The 19,319-nt window shown below is 53.6% G+C and overlaps 3 protein-coding genes across 11 annotated transcripts; 1 reads left to right on the top strand and 2 right to left on the bottom strand.

The window, feature by feature from the left end:
- Positions 1 to 3,080: 3,080 nt before the first annotated feature.
- KAT5 (lysine acetyltransferase 5) lies at positions 3,081 to 10,613 on the top strand. 6 transcript variants are annotated; one of them, XM_082627011.1, is made up of 14 exons: positions 3,081 to 3,290; positions 3,390 to 3,456; positions 3,782 to 3,850; positions 3,937 to 4,073; positions 4,337 to 4,519; positions 4,609 to 4,683; positions 4,793 to 4,867; positions 5,383 to 5,466; positions 5,540 to 5,629; positions 7,323 to 7,463; positions 7,545 to 7,638; positions 9,539 to 9,698; positions 9,833 to 9,914; positions 10,006 to 10,613. In XM_082627011.1, exons 1-14 carry the CDS (start codon positions 3,279 to 3,281, stop codon positions 10,138 to 10,140), a joined length of 1,404 nt encoding a protein of 467 aa, XP_082483137.1. In that variant the 5' UTR covers positions 3,081 to 3,278; the 3' UTR covers positions 10,141 to 10,613. The 6 variants fall into 6 exon arrangements, with proteins under 6 accessions (XP_082483137.1, XP_082483135.1, XP_082483133.1 ...); XM_082627009.1 differs by having other exon boundaries at positions 3,082 to 3,290; positions 5,218 to 5,466; positions 10,006 to 10,612; XM_082627012.1 differs by having other exon boundaries at positions 3,273 to 3,290; positions 3,358 to 3,456; positions 5,218 to 5,466; positions 10,006 to 10,609.
- Positions 10,614 to 10,628: 15 nt separating this feature from the next.
- On the bottom strand, positions 10,629 to 11,914 carry RNASEH2C (ribonuclease H2 subunit C). The gene is made up of 4 exons (XM_082627013.1): positions 11,669 to 11,914; positions 11,286 to 11,479; positions 11,086 to 11,205; positions 10,629 to 10,762 (listed from the first exon to the last, which is right to left on the bottom strand). The coding sequence occupies exons 1-4, from the start codon at positions 11,838 to 11,840 to the stop codon at positions 10,736 to 10,738; spliced, it is 513 nt and encodes a 170-aa protein (XP_082483139.1). The 5' UTR covers positions 11,841 to 11,914; the 3' UTR covers positions 10,629 to 10,735.
- A 1,680-nt stretch (positions 11,915 to 13,594) lies between these two features.
- On the bottom strand, positions 13,595 to 19,259 carry AP5B1 (adaptor related protein complex 5 subunit beta 1). 4 transcript variants are annotated; one of them, XM_082627205.1, is made up of 4 exons: positions 18,996 to 19,196; positions 18,680 to 18,847; positions 16,074 to 18,575; positions 13,595 to 15,538 (listed from the first exon to the last, which is right to left on the bottom strand). In XM_082627205.1, the coding sequence occupies exons 1-3, from the start codon at positions 19,134 to 19,136 to the stop codon at positions 16,092 to 16,094; spliced, it is 2,793 nt and encodes a 930-aa protein (XP_082483331.1). In that variant the 5' UTR covers positions 19,137 to 19,196; the 3' UTR covers positions 13,595 to 15,538; positions 16,074 to 16,091. The 4 variants fall into 4 exon arrangements, with proteins under 4 accessions (XP_082483331.1, XP_082483332.1, XP_082483333.1 ...); XM_082627206.1 differs by lacking the exon at positions 18,996 to 19,196 and adding an exon at positions 19,214 to 19,259 and having other exon boundaries at positions 13,595 to 18,575; XM_082627207.1 differs by having other exon boundaries at positions 13,595 to 18,575; positions 19,162 to 19,208.
- Positions 19,260 to 19,319: the final 60 nt, after the last annotated feature.

Below are 19,319 nucleotides of genomic sequence, written 5' to 3'. Positions count from 1 at the left end.
CTTTTCATCTTGTTTATGGTTTCCTTTGCTGTGCAAAAGCTTTTAAGTTTCATTAGGTCCCATTTATTTTTGTTTTTATTTCCATTTCTCTAGGAGATGGGTCAAAAAGGATCTTGCTGTGATTTATGTCATAGTGTTCTGCCTATGTTTTCCTCTAAGAGTCATTTTAACTTTTCATGGAAACTCAAACTACCCTAAAGAATTGTGTATTTGTGCTGCTTCCAGTTCCTCGACCCCTACAGAGTCTGGCTTTCTCTCACCCCCACCTCTGTGAGAGTGCCCCCTGAAGTCTGGGAGGACCAGCCAACCACCTGGCCCAGCGGGCATTTTCCTGCCCTTGCTGCCATCCATGCTGAGGATTCCCAGACCTGGGCCTGCAGTCTTGGACTCTCTGCCAAGCAGTCTTTACCCCCACTTTGATTTTTTGGGTTTTTTTTTTTAATTAATTAATTTATTTATTTTTGGCTGTGTTGGGTCTTCGTTTCTGTGCAAGGGCTTTCTGTAGTTGCGGCAAGCTGGGGCCACTCTTCCTCGCAGTGCGCAGGCCTCTCACTGTTGCGGCCTTTCTTGTTGCAGAGCACAGGCTCCAGATGTGCAGGCTCAGTAGTTGCGGCTCACGGGCCTAGTTGCTCTGTGGCATGTGGGCTCCTCCCAGACCAGGGCTCGAACCCATGTCCCCTGCACTGGCAGGAGACTCTCAACCACTGCGCCACCAGGGAAGCCCTTGGGTTTTTTTTTTTAACACAAATAATTTTTTATTTTTAAAGTTACAACCTACCAAGAAATTAACACCTTGTCAATCCAGAACAACACCAGCAACCATTCTTCATGCACTTCTCTTAGAATAAAAGTCCCGTCGGCTGGTAGGATGAAGTTTACGCTATGGAACCTTCTCTCCCACAGCCACGACCCCCTTCTATGACAGGCCCCTGCTTCCCTTGTTTCCCCCATCCCCACAACAGCATTCACCTGTCCCACCCCAGAAAGTGCCGCTCATGGTAACCGTTTGTAGAAAATGATTTTAATGGGTACAGCAAATACACTTTTTAAAAAGCCCTCTCTGAAAACCAGAGATGATGAAAATGAATTGTGTTCTTGAATTTTTTTTTTTAAGCCTTCACTGGGCCGAAAAGGTGTCATTCTGAATATTTGACTTTTGTCTTAGGTACTTGTTTTCCTTTAGATCCCCTGAGATATAAAGGAGAGCACAAGTCCGTTTTCCCAAATGAGCGAGCTGTTGAGCCTGGTGGGACTCAGCTTCCGGCCCCTTTCCTGGCTCGGTGTCTTTCCTGGGAACTAGTTATTGCTTCCATGACACTGTGACAGGGAATGTTCCACAAAGGCCATGGGCCTGGTCACAGCCCACCTGCAATGACAACTCTGCGCTGAAAAACACACCAGCCCGAGAGCAAACATCTTCAGCCCTCAAGGTCACGGACTCATCATTGGTGCAGTTTAGACGAAATGCTTGTTTACCCCCACCTTGAATTCAGCCATCATTTTGATGGATCTGGAAATTTTAAGCACAACCATAGCACACACATTTGGAAAACAGAAGTCCATGTTCCTTCTTTCTTCTTTTCTTTTTTTTTTAATATTTATTTATTTGGCCGCATTGGGTCTTAGTTGCGGCATGCGGGATCTTTCCTTGCAGTGCACAGTCTTCTCTCTAGTTGTGGTGTGCAGGCTTTTTTTCTTTTCTCTAGTTGTGGTGCGCAGGTTCCAGAGCACATGGACTCTGTTGTTTGCAGCTCGCAGGCTCTAGTTGAGGCACGCAAACTCAGTAGTTGTGGCATGAAGGCTTAGTTTCCCCACAGCATGTGGGATCTTAGTTCCCTGACCAGGGATCGAACCCGCATCCCCTGCATTGTGAGGCAGATTCTTTACCACTGGACCACCAGAGGAGTCCCAATTATCCATTTTATTTATTTGTTTGTTTGTTTATGGTTCCATATGGTTATTTATGGACCATATGGTTATTTATGGTCTTCGTTGCTGCACGCAGGCTTTCTCTAGTTGCGGCAAGTGGGGGCTACGCACAGGCTTCTCATTGCAGTGGCTTCTCTTGTTGCAGATCATGGGCTCTAGGTGCGTGGGCTCTAGAGTGCAGGCTCAGTAGTTGTGTCGCACAGGCTTAGTTGTTCCGAGGCATGTGGGACCCTCCCAGACCAGGGCTGGAACCCATGTCCCCCGCGTTGACAGGAGGCTTCTTAACCACTGCGCCACCAGGGAAGTTCCAATTATTCAGTTTTAATGCGGATGGAGTCATAGACAAAACGTCAATGAATGAGTGTGGCTATGCTCCAACAAAACATTGTTTACAGACCCTGAAATTTGAATTTCATAATTTTCATGTGTCATGAAATGTTCTTTTGATACTTCCCCAAGCTTTAAAAAATATAAAAACCATTCTTAGCCCACTGGCTGTAGGAAAACTAGCAGCGGGTTGGATTTGGCCTGCACGCCACAGTTTGCTTACCTGCCCATTTCCTTCGCCTTGCAGGTTTATTATTATTATTTTTTGGTTTGCCAAAACACTTATCACTCTTTAATAAACTAGATAATTTATTTTTAAAATATATTTACTGTTTGTTATCTATACCCCTCTTTTTTTTTCCCAACCTCCAAGAATGCAAGCTCCAGAAGGAGGAGATTATTTTATTCACTGATGTATTCCAGGCTCCTAGAATAGTGCCTGGCACATGGTAGGCGATAACTAAGCACTTGTTGAATGTATAAATGAAAAATGTTGTAATTACTCTTATAATTAGCAACCTATTATACAAAACAACAAACCCATAAACCTTCCGTGACTCCCAGCCCTAAGTAATGAAGTCCACAACTTAGCGACGCGTTGAGTCCTTCAAGTCCTGGCCACTTCTCCAGACCCGCCCCCCAACTCCCGGCCGAGCACGCGCAGTTCACTCCCCGCGACGCATCGTTACGCCAGTAGGAGACGCCCCAGCCCGGCCGCCCTCAAAGCACTAACACCAGTCCCACGTGACCGGCGTCGCACCCAGTGAGCGTCACGTGACGGACTCAGTTTTCCTCCAATCGTTGTGCACGTTGTGGGGATTCCACCCAGGACCTGGCCTGAGGCTTAAAACACACCATTCCCCCAGCAGCCAAACGGGCCGGCTCCGTCAGCAAGCTGGGCGGCGATGTCTCTCAAGGGTCCTCTCGTAAAGCCGCTTCGGGGAGGCCTGGGCCTACAACGTGTTCAGTCCCGGAAGTGACGTCTCCCAGAGGGGCCGGAAGTGGCAGTGGAGGGAGGGAAGATGGCGGAGGTGGTGAGTCCGGTGCCCGGGGCGGGGCGGAGGGAGCCAGGGGAGGTGGGTAGAGCCCGAGGCCCCCCAGTAGCCGACCCTGGCGCCGCGCTGTCTCCCCAGGGGGAGATAATCGAGGGCTGCCGCCTGCCCGTGCTGCGGCGGAACCAAGACAACGAAGATGAGTGGCGTGAGTGACGTCGGGGGGCGGGGCTAAGGAACCTGAGGGCGAGGGGCGGGGGAGAGTCAACCGAACCCAGGGGAGGGGGTGGGGCCTCTAGAATCCTGGAGCGGGCGGGGCGCAGATACTCAGGAGGGGCGTGGCTTTTAGGCGTTTGTGAGGGACCGGGCAGGGCTTGGAGAGGGGATGGCACTTGGTGACTAACGGGGGCTTGAGCGAGCGGTTTCAAGTGCTGGGGCTTAGGAATCGGGCCTCGTGGTGGAGTTCAGGTCGTAGGAGGGTGGAGCCTCATGGCCTGGTCTGTCTAAGGCCCTTGCCTCTGCTGTTCCCACAGCCCTGGCTGAGATACTGAGCGTGAAGGACATCAGTGGCCGGAAGCTTTTCTACGTCCATTACATTGACTGTGAGTTCTGGGCCGGGATGAGGTGGGGCCGCAGGGTTGCGGGGCAGCCTCTGGCACTCCTTCCTGAGCCATCCCCACTGCTGCAGTCAACAAACGCCTGGATGAATGGGTGACCCACGAGCGGCTGGACCTAAAGAAGATCCAGTTCCCAAAGAAAGAGGCCAAGACCCCCACCAAGAACGGACTTCCTGGGTCCCGCCCCGGCTCTCCAGAGAGAGAGGTGGTGAGTAGGTCCCCTGCTTCACCTCCTCTCTCCTGCCTCCTACTTTTCAAATCTCTTGGCCTCAGTGGCTCCTGGATGGGCTGGAGGCTGTGCCCTCCCACCCTGGCTTCAGCTTGTGAAGGATGGGGGCCAAACTGCAGATGTAGTTTCCAGAGTCCAGTGGCTGTTCCTGTGTCCTTGAAAGGGCAGAGGGTGGGGTTTGATCACTCCATGCTGAGGGGGCCCTAGTCCCCTTCCTGATCCCACCACCAACCCCGCCCCAGAGGAAGACCCTGGACCTATCTCTACAGCCGGCCTCCGCCCAGGCCAGCGGGAAGACCTTGCCAATCCCGGTCCAGATCACACTCCGCTTCAACCTGCCCAAGGAGCGGGAGGCCATTCCCGGCGGCGAGCCCGACCAGCCGCTCTCCTCCAGCTCCTGCCTGCAGCCCAACCACCGCTCAACGGTACCCTCAGCAATTCCAGGGACCTTGCTTTCCTCTCAGGTCCCACCTTCTCTACCTTCTGACCCACCTGTCCTGGTTTCTCTCTGCAGAAACGGAAGGTGGAGGTGGTTTCACCAGCGACCCCAGTGCCCAGCGAGACAGCCCCAGCCTCAGTTTTTCCCCAGGTGAGTCCCCCAAACCATCTCTTCTTCCCTTCCCTTCTTCTAACCTCTGGTAGCCCTTTTCGGGCTCATTTCACAGCTATGTCTTCTATTCCTACTTTCTCATCTGCAGAATGGATCAGCCCGTAGGGCAGTGGCAGCTCAGCCAGGGCGGAAGCGAAAATCGAATTGCTTGGGCACTGATGAGGTAGGTCTGAGGAAGAGGGAAGCTGGGTGAAAAGGAGGGGACATAGGCAGGGCGGAGACTTTAGCGACTAGTTTAAAAATGAACAAGGGGCGCTGAGCAGAGATGGCATTGGTGGGACTGGGAGTGAGGCGGAGCTGGTTCAGATCAGGCATTGGGTGATCTTTTCTACATTCCAAATGAAAACTTTCTAAGTCTTGGTTTCTTTAACTGGAAAGTGGGGATTTTAGTACCTCCCCCAATAGGTTTGCTGTTAGGTTTGAACAAGGAAACCTGTGGAAAGGCTGTGAGCTGTAAAGTGCCCTGCTTGAATTGTCTCCTGTAACCTGGTGTGTTCCACCGGCCTTGGGCAGGACTCGCAGGACAGCTCAGATGGAATACCGTCAGCTCCTCGCATGACTGGGAGCCTGGTGTCTGACCGGAGCCACGACGACATCGTCACCCGGATGAAGAACATCGAGTGCATTGAGCTGGGCCGGCACCGCCTCAAGCCCTGGTACTTCTCTCCATACCCACAGGAGCTCACCACGCTGCCCGTCCTCTACCTCTGCGAGTTCTGCCTCAAGTACGGCCGAAGCCTCAAGTGTCTGCAGCGTCACTTGGTATGAGGGGTCTCAGGAGGCCACCCTCCTAGCAATCCCCCACCCCCGCCCCTAATTCTCTTCTCTTCCTCAGACCAAGTGTGACCTGCGACATCCTCCAGGCAACGAGATTTACCGAAAGGGCACCATCTCCTTCTTTGAGATCGATGGACGTAAGAACAAGGTCAGTGGCTGAGGGGCAGCGGGGAGTCCTTGTCACCGGGAGTCAGAGGGAGTCAAGTGAGCAGCTTCTTCCAGCTCAGGAAAACACTGACCATTCTGGCTAACAGATGTGTTCACCCCATTTACTGCATTCCTGCTGTAGGGCAGGTGGTGGGAGATATTGTACAAGGTGAATTAGACAAAATCTCTGCTGAGAGCTCACAGGGGGAAACAGACATGCTAATGGCTGCATAGATCCCAGTGTGATATGTGTCATGAAACACAAAGGGTGGGTTATCAGGATCCAGAAGAGGTGGACAGCAAAGCTTCACAGAGGAGGTAACCTTTGAGCCGTGACACAAGCAGTGGGTTCTGAAGGGCAGGAATGGGTGCTGACTCCAGAGATACTGCGGGTTCAGTTTCAGACAACCGCAATCAGCTGAACATCGAAATAAAGCGGTCACACCAATTTTTTTGGTTTCCCTGAGCATATTAAAGTTACTTTACGCTATGCCGTAGTCTGTTAAGCGTGCAGTAGCACTGTGTCTAAAAAAACAATTACAGTAGTAACATTGAGAATCACTGGTTACCGTAACAAATATAATAACGAAGAAGTTTGTAATATTATTGCAAGAATTACGAAAATGTGATACAGACATGAAGTGAGCACATGCTTTTGGAAAAATGGCACTGATAGACTCAATGCAGGGTTGCCACAAACCTTCAATTTGTAAAAAAAAATGTGCAGAGACAGTGTAAAAGGTGAAGATCCTTTTTTCTGGCTGGAGGGCAGACAGGATGAGGCAAGGCTGTCTTACATGGGACAGAGCTCAGGTGGTGGGATTGAGGTCAGCTGGGAAGTGGGGACACTACAGGTTTGGGGCTGCAAACCTGCCTGAGCCTGGCTGTGGGGAGGAAGAAGGGCGTAACCTGGAGGGACCTCTAAAAGGGAAATGCCTCCATTCTTGGGGCCTGGAGGGCGGGGAGGGAGAGGCAGTCACCTAGATTGGCAGGGGACAGCTCTTGCTTGGGTGCCGGGGGGACTTGAGAGGAAGATGCTGCTTTAACCACTGTTAACTGTATCAAGTGTGGGCTTGGGTATCCAAATGGCCGCCCAGCAGGTGCTTGAAAAGCCAAATCTGAAATGCAGGAAAGTTGTGAGAATAGAAGTAAAGTAGCAAGATTAATAATTTTGCTGGGGCAGCCCTTGAGGCAGTTATTTTGTCAAATTCCAGAATTATTTACCCCCGTTGTAGAAGAGCAGATCAGTTCTCAAGAGGTGTGACTGTGGGTTGCAGAGTGTTGTTTTTTTGACAACCAGTTTCCTAAGACTGTCACACAGGCAGAGCTTTTCTCATAATCCTTGGTCAGTCTTTCTTCGTGGGGACACATCAGTTTGTTGACTGGTAACTGTGGCAGAGGGCAGTGGAGGCTTCCAGGCCAGAGTTAGATGGGGTATGGAGAGCAGGAGTAGACCTGCCCAGCTCACCGGGGGGCGGGTGCTTGAACACCATCACACAGCTGAAACGTGGGCTCCTGGACACTAAGAAGGGCCCGTGCACCGGACACAGTGACCGATGGACTGGGTCAGGCCCCAGGGAGGAAGGCTCCTCACCTATCAGCCTGGGGGACAAAGAACCTTCAGGCTGACCCTGGCCCAATGGCCATGCTCAAGGCTGGGTACCCAGGGTGGTGACAGACCTTTTCGTTTGCAGAGTTACTCCCAGAACCTGTGTCTTCTGGCTAAGTGTTTCCTCGACCACAAGACACTGTACTATGACACAGACCCTTTCCTCTTCTACGTCATGACGGAGTATGACTGCAAGGGCTTCCACATCGTGGGCTACTTCTCCAAGGTGAGTGCTCATCCAGGCTGTTCCTCAGTCCTGCCCTGAGCTAGGTCCCTTCCCTCACACTCACCTGCCCCTCTTTTCCAGGAAAAGGAATCCACAGAAGACTACAACGTGGCATGCATCCTGACTCTGCCTCCCTACCAGCGCCGGGGCTACGGCAAGCTGCTGATCGAGTTCAGTGAGTACCTGTGCTGCTGGCCGGGGGCTGGGGGCAGGTCCTGGGAGGCCCAGGCCCCATCGCTGTCTCACGCACAGATGCTGCACACAGACACGTCGGGTTGCTGTGTTCTCAGCCCTGGCTGTGCAGTCCAGTCACCAGCAGAACTGGCTAGAAATAAAAGATGAGACTCTCCCAAGGTTCTCTCTGTTCTGGGGTGACTGCCCTGTTCGTCTGGGCTAGGTTTTCAGCCCCTCAGAGTTCCTTGGCCAAGGTTCTAAGTACCACTCAACTTATCCCAAATCTGACTTGTCTGCTCCTGCCCAGGGCATGGGCAGAGGCCGAGTGAGCCACTCCTGCTCAGCTGTCTGGTCCTGTGTGGCTATACACGTTCCTGGGCAAGGGCCTGTGGTTCATTTCCCTGCTTGTTCTCTGAGCCTTGGGGACAGCAGATGTCACGTCAAACATGACTCACAGGGATCTGGCCTCTGCCCCTCATCAGACATGAACTCTTCATTAGCCCCCAAGGCCCCCTCTTGCTTCCCAGCCTCTTACCCTCATTCCATTCAACTCACCACTCACTGCACCCTTGGGATAACCAAGCTCTGACCCGGGAGGTAAGGAGGGAGCTTAGCTGTCTGGTGAAGACTTGGAGGCTTAACTTGATCACCGTCATGTTCTGAGAAATTTTATTGGTATAGAAAGATGCCAAGATGGGGTCACATCCTCGGGAAACCTTCTGCCTGAAGAGCAGAAGGTTGCTGAAAGTAAGTCTAGGCCTTGGAGCTCAGACCTCAGTGGAGATGGGGTGTGTGTGGGGCCACCAAGGAAATGTGCTCAGTTGTGCCCGGCAGGAGCAGACAGGACACTAGAAGCACCGTTCTAGGCAGCTCCAGGGGGTGGGTCGGTGTTCACTGGGAGGGGCTGGGAGTTCCTGCAGCTGAGGAGGCAGGTGTGGCCTCCAGTTGATCCGTCAGGACTCTGCATGCGCTCCCCCCAAAGGTGAGTAAGAACTCAAGTGAGCCCCTCCCTCTGCCATGCTTCCTTCCTCCAAAGCACTAGCCTCTCTGTCCTCCCCACCGGGCTGCTTGGTGGAAGTCACAGGAAGTTGGGCAAGAGGGTCAGACTGGCTAATAAAGATGAATCGGGGGAAAGCAGAAAGGGCTATGATCCAACACAAGGCTCGTTATGACTGGGGATAAAGGGCTTCTAGAAGTAGTGGAGACATCTCAGGGCCCTGATGGGGAAATGAATACTGTCCAAGAGATGTGAAACCGCTCAGGGTTTTGCAGGGCCTGAGGGTCTCACCAGGAACTGCCTGCCAGTGCCCAGTGGTCAGCAGGGTAGAGGAGGGCAGAGCAGTCAGAATGGGAGGGAGAGAGCCACTGGAGAGGTAGCTACTGCTGAGGAATGGCCTCCCTCTGACTTGGGAAGTGCTTTGGCGCCCTTCTCCTTGCTTCCTCCCAGCCATCCAGTCAGGCCAGCCTGGTCTTAGAGCAGCTAATGCTTCTCAGGTCACAGCCGGCGGACTGATTTGACTGAGAATGCAAGCATCCTCAGGCCTGGACCAGAGGTGGGGTCTTCCCCTCTTCTCTCCTCACATATCCAGGCGCAGAGTCTGGTATGACTGAGGCAAGTTGGAGGCATGCACTTTACACAAACCATTTTCTCTGCACTCCCCACATCCCACCTGTAAGCCCTCACTGGCTTCTAGTTGATTGTAGCTACTTCTCTCAGTGCCCTCAGCACACAGGTGAACAGTACGCTCACTATTCCCTTACAAGGAAACTGAGGCACAGAACTACCACATGGCAGGCCCAGGATGGGAGCCATGCAGTCTACCGCTGCAACCTGCATTCCTAAACGATGGTTGCATAACGCTGTGATTGCTTACCCACCCCTTCCTGCTCCATTGCTTTAGGCTATGAACTCTCCAAAGTGGAAGGGAAAACGGGGACCCCTGAGAAGCCCCTCTCGGATCTTGGCCTCCTATCCTACCGAAGCTACTGGTCCCAGACCATTCTGGAGATCTTGATGGGGCTGAAGTCAGAGAGCGGAGAGAGGCCGCAGATCACCATCAAGTGAGCCTGGCCCTGCCTGCCCGGGGGTGCATGGCATGACCTGTCTGTTCCTGGGCTTTCTCACTCTTTGGGCTACTGGGGGCCTGGGGTGGAGATGTAGGCCCCCAGGGGACCTGATCTTTGCCCTCCCACAGTGAGATCAGTGAAATTACCAGCATCAAGAAGGAGGATGTCATCTCCACTCTACAGTACCTCAACCTCATCAACTACTACAAGGTAGGCAAGCAGGCAGGGGGAGACGTGTGTGTAGGGGTGCGGAGAGCAGGCCCCGCGTGGGCTGACCTGCCTGGCCCCGTCTCCTGTCCAGGGCCAGTATATCCTCACACTGTCGGAGGACATCGTGGATGGGCACGAACGGGCTATGCTCAAGCGGCTTCTTCGGATCGACTCCAAGTGTCTGCACTTCACTCCCAAGGACTGGAGCAAGAGGGGAAAATGGTGACCAGGCAGTGCCCGTGGCAATGCCAGCAAAGCCAGCAGAACCGGCGCTGACAGCCCATCCTTGCCCTGCTGGGGTCTCCAAGAGGCACGCCAAGGGAAAGAGGGCTGAGGACACCTCCACACGGAGAGGACAGGCCTGGTAAAGGCCTACTGGTGCTTAGCACCAAGGCGAGCTCAGGGCTCAGGTCAACTCCAAGGTCAGCTGGCTGCAGGCCCAGGCCTGCTGTGAACCAGGGACCAGAGGGAGCCAGGCAGCTGTGTACAGTGAGATGGGGGTGCGGGTGGCTTGTATAGAGGACTGGTGGCTGTACAGATTTCTTTTGTAAAGTAGGAGCTGGGGGTGGGGTGGGGTGGGAACTGGCTGCAGAATTCTGCCCTCTCTTGCCCCACTGCCCCCTGGCAATAAATTGTTTCTATAGGTCAGAGCTGTGAAAGGTCCTTGTGGGAAAGGGGGCAGTGCTGACTCCAAGGTGCTGGCAAACTTACAGGTGTTCTGTGAAGAGCTCCTTTATTGGGGTGACGGAATCAGGCTCCAAATTGAAGAAGGGTTTATTGGGGTGAAGGGATCGGTGGCTTTCAATTTCAAGCTCTGGTTCTCAGTCCTCGGGTACCTGTGCGTGAATCTGCAACAGGAATCACCTCTGCTATTGGATTTCTGCAGTATAGTGACTGGGTGGCCCAGATCCTCGGGAGAGACCCAGCTGCTCAAAATCATAGCCCTTCTAGAAGGCCAGAGAAGAGTGGTGGGGAAGCCATGCTGCCCCTACCCAGTGTAATCCTCCAGTCAGACCCAGGTTCCATCTGCCCCATTGTTCTCCCCAGCCCCGAAGCCCCCAGATTCACTCAGAGGCAAGATTCTGGACAACTTAGAAAACCACCTTGAAGGGGCGGGGGGTGGGGGGGTTGGATGGGGCCTGGGAGGGAGGGGGCTCATCCATGTACTCACCGCTGCAGCGAGGCTGGGCCAGGTTAGGGCCCCACGCACTTTGGCATCGGGACCGGGGATAGCCTCCAGGCCCCACAGGGTGAAGCTGCTGAAACTGGCTGTGGCTCCGATAAAGCGGTCCTGGGGAAGGGGCCCCGGCTCAGCATCTGGGCCGCCGCTCCCACCCGCGCTCCCTTGCAACCCTATATCCCCGTGCTCACGAAGTCTCGCTCCAGCGCCTCCGGGGGCTCCACCAGTTCCCGCTCTTGCTCGTCATCCTCCAAACCATCCGAGAAGTCCTGCTCCCCCAGCAACACCTCTCCCTTCTCTTCTGTCATCACATATCCCACGAGGCCGGGCGGCACCACCACCTCCTCGCCGCGTAGACTGCGGCCCCGGAACGACACTTCCAGTCCTGGAGGAGGCAGGCGAAGGGCCCCAGTGAGGGTCTGATCCAGGCCTAGCGGAGCAAGCCCGGTAGCCGCCCTCCCGCCACCTTCGGTGGACCACGGTCCCCGGGAGCCCTCGCGCAGCTCCTCGCGGAGGAGAGCGCGGCGCCGGCGCGGGGGCTGCCGGGAGTCGTAGTCCAGCCGAGCGTGCTTACCGTCGGGACCCTGGCGGATGGCCGGGGTGAAGAAGAGCCCCACGGGGGCGGGCCGGTTAACCAGAACCTCGCAGGGCAGAAGATGCAGCAAGGCGGGGGCGGGATCGCGCAGCGTAACAGGGCGCAGGTGGACGCGGCGCTTGTCGACGGCTTCCCCGTCGCTGCTTTCCATTGTCCGTCGCGACCCCGTTGCTCGCGGGCTAAGGCCAAAGCTGGCGCGTAAAGCGCGCGGAGCCTGTCGGGAGGCCTGGGGCAGTCAGCGCAGAGCCTCCTGGGAAGCGTAGGCTTCTCTGAAGCTCCTCTGCAATACCGCCTCTCTGTGTTCGAGCCCCAGATTTTTTTCTTGAAAAATTTTTTCCAATAGTATATTTTTACTTTAAAACGATCCCTAAGAGTTCACTTTTTATATATTGACTGGTAGAGAGTGTTTTGTCTTGTTGTGTGTATGTGTTTAACTAGGGATAACAACCCTTCCTCAAATGTGTTGAAAATATTTTACCCGAGTTTGTCTTAAAAACTTCTGTATTGGTCATTTTTATTACAGAGAAGACTTTTGTTTTTTGTAGTCAAATATATCCGCCTTTTCTTTTTCTTTTTTTTTTTTTTTTTTGCGGTGCGTGAGCCTCTCACTGTTGTGGCCTCTCCCGTTGCGGAGCACAGGCTCCGGACGCGCAGGCTCAGCGGCCATGGCTCACGGGCCCAGCCGCTCCGCGGCATGTGGGATCCTCCCGGACCGGGGCAGGAACCTGTGTCCCCTGCATCGGCAGGCAGACTCTCAACCACCGCGCCACCAGGGAAGCCCCAGCCTTTTCTTTTTATGTCTAGTTTTTGCAGTACTTTCCTTTTGATTTCTTAACTCTTCTTTAATGTTTATTTGTCCAGATACCTAACTTAAATAGATTTTGGCAAGTACTCTCATAAAACGAACCCATACATAACTGGTAATTAACATTAAGATTGCATTTAATTTATAGATTTGAGAAAGAGAAAAACATCCTTGGACATCCAGGAGCTGGCCTTGGTGTTCTGTTGAACATGAACAATTTCACAGAACACAGACATCAGACAAGGTCACTCTGTGATGTGAAGGATCAAAACAAAAACAAGATCATTCTGTAATTATGTGAACACTGACAAAGACACAAATATTGTCCAACACACAAAAATAATGAAAATCCCTCTATCTTGGATAATATGTTTCTGTTGCTACTTTACCAATTGCAGCTTTAGCCTCCGTATAGTTAAGATTTGTTAACATATCCCATCATAGAAACACTCCCACTTGCTGACATCCAATCCAGAGAAAAGTCCTACTTCTTTAAACCCTCCCTCATATCCCCACACAAGCCCAAATCCTAGAAATCCTTCGTAATGCCTTCTTACTGAGATACCCCACACTGCAAAACTAGTAACTACAGATGTGTGCCTGGTGGTCTTTGGCTGGAGGGTACTGACAGATTAAATAGAGTTTGCTTTCATTTTCTACCAAGCATAAGATACATAATACAATTTATTTTTGTCTCCTTTTATGTCTTATCCGTACGGCTGTGGGGTTTTCTTCTTTTATACATATTTTAAAGTTTATTCCTAGATAGCTTATATTGTTTCTATTACAAACAAGATCCTTTTTTTCTTTTTTTCCTTTTACATTCTGATTATTATTTATAGCAGAGGTTGGTGAACCTCTCACATTTGGTTTCTGACACAAGTACTCAGCTTTGTCATTGTAGCATAAAAACAGCCATAGACAATATGTAAATAAATAAGCATGGATGTGTTCCAATAAAACTTTATTTGCAAAAACACAGTGGGCTGAAAAAAAACAAAAAAAAACAAAAAAACACAGTGGGCTGGATTTGGCCTGTAGGCCATAGTTTTCAGGAAAGCTGTTGATTCTTTTTTTTTTTTATGTATATGTATGTATGTATGTATGTATGTATGTATGTATGTATTTATTTATGGCTGTGTTGGGTCTTCGTTTCTGTGCGCGGGCTTTCTCTAGTTGAGACGAGAGGGGGCCATTCTTCATGGCGGTGCGCGGGCCTCTATCGCGGCCTCTCTTGTTGCGGAGCACAGGCTCCAGACGCGCAGGCTCAGTAATTGTGGCTCACGGGCCCAGTTGCTCCACGGCATGTGGGATCTTCCCAGACCAGGGCTCAAACCCGTGTCCCCTGCACTGGCAGGCAGACTCTCAACCACTGCGCCACCAGGGAAGCCCTAAAAGATTTACTTTTACTTTATGTGATTATTTACATTTCCAAAGTCAAACTACAAAGTAAGATTTAGAGAAACCTAGTATCTGTTCCTCTTCCTTGCAAACAGTTCTCTCCTGCCCTATGTGATCTTTTAAATATTTTAGTTCATCTTTCCATTGTTTATTCTTTTAAAGTGTTAGCATACATTTATGTATATTGAATTCAATTTCCTAATATTTTTTTGTGGAGGATTTTTGCCCCTATGTTCATGAGTGATATTGATCTGTAGTTTCCTTTCTCGTGATGTCTTTATCTGGTGTTGGTATTAGGATAATGCTGGCCTCACAGAATGAATTAGCAAGTGTTCCCTCTGCTTCTATTTTCTGGAAGAGATTGTAAGGAATTGTTATTGTTTCTGAAATGTTTTTTCACAAGAGGAATTCACCAGGGAACCATCTTGGACTGTTGCTTTTTTTTTTTTAGGAGATTTTCACTAATTTTTGTTGTTCATTTTAAGAGATTTTTTTTTCAGCTTTACTGAGGTATAACTGACAAATAAAATTGTAAGATATTTAAAGTGTACATCATGATGATTTGATATGTGTCACCTCACATATTTATATGTTAACAATATACAGTATTAACCGTTGTAACTATTAATTATTGATTCACTTTCTCGAGGTATAGCTCTATTCAGATTATCTATTTTCCTTTGTGTAAGTTTTGTTACTTTGTGTTGTTCAAGGAATTGGTCCATTTCATTCATCAGATTGTGGGCACAGAATTGTTCATATTTATTATCTCTTTAATGTCCTTGGGCTCAGTAGTGATGTCCCCTCTTTTATTTCTGGTATTAATAATTTGTGTTCTCTTTTTTTCTTAGTTAGCCTAGCTAGAGGCTTATCAATTTTACTGATCTTTTCATAGAACCAGCTTTTGGTTTCATCGATTTTCTTTGTTGAATTCCTCCTTTCAATTTCACTGATTTCTGCTTTAATTTTTATTTATCTTCCTCTACTTGCTGTAGGCTCATATTACTCTTCTTTCTCTAGTAACCTAAAGTAAAAGGTTAGATTATTGATTTTTGTATCTTTCTTCTTTTCTAATATATTCATTTAATGCCACAAACCTCACTCCAAGTATTGCTTTCACTGAATCACACAGATTTTGACAAGTTGTATTTTCATTTTCATTTAGTTCAGGATATTTTAAATTTTCTCATGGGGCTTCTTTGACCCATGTGTTATACAGAAGTATGTTGCTTAATCTCCAAATATTTGGGAATTTTCCAGCTATCATTCTGTCATTGATTTCTACTTTAATTCCATTGTGGTCCAAAAGCAGATTTCTGTTCTTTTAAATTTGTTAAGGTGTGTTTTATGGCCCAAAATGTGGTCACAGTGGATGTTCCATGTGCACTTGAGAACGTGTATTCTTCTATTGTTGGATACAATATTCTATCATCTTTTTTTTTTAATGAGTAATGTTGTTCTTTTATTTATTTATTTATTGGCTGTGTTAGGTCTTTGTTGCTGCGCGGGCTTTCTCTAGTTGCGATGAGTGGGGGCTACTCTTCATTGCGGTGCGTGGGCTTCTCATCGCAGTGGCTTCTCGTTGCAGAATGTGGGCTTCAGCAGTTGTTGCACGTGGGCTCAGTAGTTGTGGCTCACGGGCTCTAGAGGAAGGGGCCACCAGGCCGCTGCAGCCTCCTCTGTTTCTGCCCATTGGTCCCTCGTCCTGTCTAGCCTGAGCTCCCTGTGCAGAGACCCTGCAAACCTCTGGAGTTGTAAAGCACTGGCTCACAGGTCAGGAGGCCTAAGTCCAGCTTCACTCTCATTCCCAAATTGCTGGGTGGCTTTGAGCAAGGCTTTTCCCTCTCTGGGAAGCAAAAATGTGGATATTTTTTATCCTGCCTCTTGGGCAGGGTTTCTAGAGAATCCTAGTATATCCGGGCAGGAAGGAACTTTCATGCCCTGCAGTCTGGGGCTTCCTAGCTTGGAAGCTTTCCTGGAGCCTCTGACCCCCACCCCAGTGTGCCTTCCCCCAACCAGGGCCCAAAAGAAAACAAACCAGTGAGGATTGTTAGCAAAAGTAGGGGGGGTTTGTTTTGTTTTGTTTTGTTTTTACAGAAAGGAGCTACGGGGCTGTATCCTGGCTCTCAGCAGCCCTTCTCAGGCAAGAGCCCGCAAAGGCCGCAGTCCTGCTCCTACCTGGCCCGGCCCTGGGGCTCAGCCAGCCGCTGACAGCCCCCGGAGGTAATCCCCCACCAGAGGCAGCACAGCCCAGTCATCAGTCCGCAGGGCCACGGGCACTCCGTCCGCCTGGGCTGCTTCCAGCCGCAGCAGCAACCGTGAGTCTGGGGGCAGACGGATGGCTATAAGGTAGCTGGTCGGGGGTTGGGCCACCACCACAAAGGGCTCTAGGTGGCAGGACACCAAGGCCTCCAGCCCATGTGACCCGAGAGGGCACCACAAGCGACTCTCGGTGCCCTTTGGCAGGCAGGAGTCCCAGAGCTCCTCAAAGAAGCCCAGCTTGGCCCCCTCGGGGGGCTGGGGGAAAGGCAGAAAGAGGTCAGCGAAGTTCACAAGCAGGGGTGGCAGGTGTGCATGGCAGGTGAGGCCGCTGGGTGTGGTGTACAGGGCGTGCACAGCCAGCCTCGCGGGAGCCGGGCGTCGGGGCTGCAGAGGCAGCAGCAGAGGGCGGGCAGGGCGGCCGGGGCACAGGCAGGGCACGTGCACAGCCCCCAAGGGTGCATAGAGCTGTCTTTCCACATGGAAGCGCAGTTCCAGAGAATACACCTGTTCCAGCACCTCCACCTGGAGCTGCAGCACTGGGACCGGGCCCTTGGCTCTATGGGGACCCACGCTTAGCCGAATCGGGGCCGGGGCCTCCTGTACCATCAGCGCTGCAGCAAAGCCCTGGTTCTCGGCCACCAGTGAAGAGGCCAGTGCAGGTGCGGCAAGGGAGGGGCCCAGGGCCACCCCCAGCTTGGGCTCTTCCAGATGGGCCAGGAGGATGTAGTAGAGGCGCGCGTGGTCCCGCCCATCAGGGTCCTCCAGCTGCCTGGCCAGGGCCTGCAGCAAGTCCGCCAGGCCTCCTCCAACACCTGCCCGCAGCAGGGCCCGGCAGACCTGCAGGAGGGCCTGCTGGAGGCCCCAGTCCATGCAGCGGGCAGCTGCAGCCTGCAGGAAGCCGAGGGTGGCACTCTGGGCATCCCCATCTGCCACCCTTGCCAGCATCTGCAGGTGCCAACGAAGGGCCTCATCCCTGCCTGGCCCGGACACCACCTCCTGCCGCAAGACCACCTTTAAGGGTTCCCCCAGCTCAGGGCCCACCCGATCCAAGAGATCCACGAAATGGGGAGCCAGTGCAGGCCGGGCTCGGTACAGCTGGGCCAGTCCGTGGGTCAACGGTGTCAGCACCACAGGTTGCCCGGCCAGGCAGCGAGCAACGAGGTAGGAGGCCTGGAAGCAGAGAGTGGCTAAGGCCCGGGGGCCACCATCCAGGGCTGCCCTCTGCCGCAGGCCAGCCAGTAGCTCCTCCAGGTACCGCCGGGGGCTCTGATCCTGGCCCTTTTCCTCCTTTTCTTCGTCTTCCACACAGAGGAGGCACAGCAGATGCAGGCGGGCCAGGAGGTCCATCGGGTCATGCAGGAGACTGGGCAGGAGACCACGGCATAGCTGGGACCCCAGCAATAGCGGGGCAGCCTCCTCGCCTGCGGGGCCCAGCGGCCAGTTCTCAGGGAAGTTCAAGAGGCAGTGCAGGTAGAAGAGGTGGGAGGGCGGGGGCAGGGCCGGGTGCTGGGCAGCCAAGGTGAGCCGGCGAAGCAGCAAGGCCTCATCCTGGGCTGTGAACAGTGCCTCACCAAAGGCCGCCTTCAGAGCCAGAACAGCGTGCAGCAGCGTCAGCTGTGCTGTGCCCAGCAGCCGTACCAGCTGTGGCTTGAAGAGCACTGGTGGCTGTCCCCGAAGACCCCGCAGGGCCCAGCCCAGCAGCCACAGAAGCTGGGCCTGGGCCACAGGAGTGAGCAGGTAGGAGGCGTCCAGAAGCTGGGCCACGGCAGCCCGCAGCTCCCGGGCCTCCTCAGGACTGAGCTCCAGCGTGGCAAGGCAACACTCCCCCTCCTCAGCTGCTGGCCAACTGGGTGCCTGGGGCTGAAGGTGGGCATCACCCTCCTCAGCTAGCATCCAGTTCCAGGGACAACCCTCAGTGGGACAGTCCCCAGCCACGAGCAGGCCCTGCAGGCCAGCCCTGGCCCTGACTTGTATCACCAAGGCGTTTCGCAGGGCAAGTGCCAGCAGCAGGCTGAGTGGCTGTACAGCGCCCTCCTGCCCCAGCAGGCCCCGCAGCAGCCCCAGACAGCCCCCCAGCAGCCCAGGCTTGCAGCTCTCCAGCTCCCGCAGGCACTCCCACGCTGTGGCCTGCAGGGGGCGCTGTTCCGAAGCAGGGCCAAAGCTTCTCCCCAAATCGCGGCCCGAGGCCAAGCCCAGCAGCAGAGGCAAGAGCCGGCGGGAGGCTCCCGAGGAGCGGCCCAGCGCACCTCCTGCCGCCAAGGCTGTGGTGGCCGCCAGCAGAAGGGGCCGCCGCAGAGCCGAGGGCCGCGGGGGTAGAAGGACCAGGGTATCCAACAGGGAGGTGGCGGCTGCTTCGGCCGCAGGAGCGTCCGGCCACAGCTGGGCTGGGTACTCCAAGCACAGAGACAGCAAGGAAACCTGGGGATAGGGGGTTCTGGGTGGGAATCACGAAGCTGAGGTTAAGGGCACGGCTGGCTGAAGGGACCACCTGGGCCAGGACACGGGTCACACGCAGGGCCTACCTTAGTCGGCTCGCTCAGCTTCTCATTCCTCAGGTCGCTCAGCAGGTGACGACCCAGATCCTCACCCTCAGGACCTGCCATGAAGGTGGACGGGCTGGCCCGGAAGGTGCCCAGGCGCTGGGCCCAGGTTTCTCGGCTCGTGGGCCCCATGGTCAGGCACGCAAGTCCCTGCAGAAGAGCGAGGGAGGATCAGACGTGCGGCCTGGAGACGCGCGAGCCCCTGCGCCAACCCCGAAGGGGCCACTGTCACCCCAGGGCCGCCTAGCAGATCCCAACCGCCCTCGGCCACGCGCAGAGGCCAGCGGGGACCCCGCACCCGGGTCCCGAGATGAAACCCAGAGGTTTCGGGGGTGACGCTAGGGCGGGCCGCCTGGGTCCCCGGGGGGAAGAGGGCTGGCGAGCAGGGGTGGGGGTGCCGGGCAGGCAGCTGGCGCAGAGGTGCGTGCCGAGAGCTCATTAGGCCGCCTGCCCGCAGCCGGTACCGAAGCCACAGCACCGCCCTGGCGCCCGCGGTAACGGGTCGGCCGCTCTCACCCTGCCTGACCCAGCGGCCGCTGGCGCTCTGGCCGGCCGGCTACTTCCGGGCTGGCTGCACTGGGCGGGGTGGGGCGGGGCGCGCGGCGCGTGGGCGGCCGAACTG

The sequence above is a fragment of the Mesoplodon mirus genome (assembly GCF_964341445.2).
Source record: "Mesoplodon mirus genome assembly, chromosome: 7".
NCBI classification, from domain to species: domain Eukaryota; kingdom Metazoa; phylum Chordata; class Mammalia; order Artiodactyla; family Ziphiidae; genus Mesoplodon; species Mesoplodon mirus.
The sequence above is the reverse complement of the archived record's forward strand: the minus strand, read 5'-3'. Positions and strand labels throughout refer to the sequence as shown.

Excerpts from the sequence above, each read along its gene's own strand:
- KAT5 (XM_082627007.1), top strand. The coding sequence starts at position 3,279 with ATGGCGGAGGTGGTGAGTCCGGTGCCCGGGGCGGGGCGGAGGGAGCCA. Across the intron at positions 3,851-3,936 it reads CTACGTCCATTACATTGACT|TCAACAAACGCCTGGATGAA; the intron begins GTGAGTTCTGGG and ends CCACTGCTGCAG. Across the intron at positions 5,630-7,322 it reads TCGATGGACGTAAGAACAAG|AGTTACTCCCAGAACCTGTG; the intron begins GTCAGTGGCTGA and ends TTTCGTTTGCAG.
- RNASEH2C (XM_082627013.1), bottom strand. The coding sequence starts at position 11,840 with ATGGAAAGCAGCGACGGGGAAGCCGTCGACAAGCGCCGCGTCCACCTG. Across the intron at positions 11,206-11,285 it reads AGGCGCTGGAGCGAGACTTC|GACCGCTTTATCGGAGCCAC; the intron begins GTGAGCACGGGG and ends CCCCTTCCCCAG. Across the intron at positions 10,763-11,085 it reads GGCCCAGCCTCGCTGCAGCG|ATTCACGCACAGGTACCCGA; the intron begins GTGAGTACATGG and ends TTCCTGTTGCAG.
- AP5B1 (XM_082627204.1), bottom strand. The coding sequence starts at position 19,136 with ATGAGCTCTCGGCACGCACCTCTGCGCCAGCTGCCTGCCCGGCACCCC. Across the intron at positions 18,848-18,995 it reads GGTTTCATCTCGGGACCCGG|GGACTTGCGTGCCTGACCAT; the intron begins GTGCGGGGTCCC and ends GCTCTTCTGCAG. Across the intron at positions 18,576-18,679 it reads AGCTGAGCGAGCCGACTAAG|GTTTCCTTGCTGTCTCTGTG; the intron begins GTAGGCCCTGCG and ends CCCTATCCCCAG.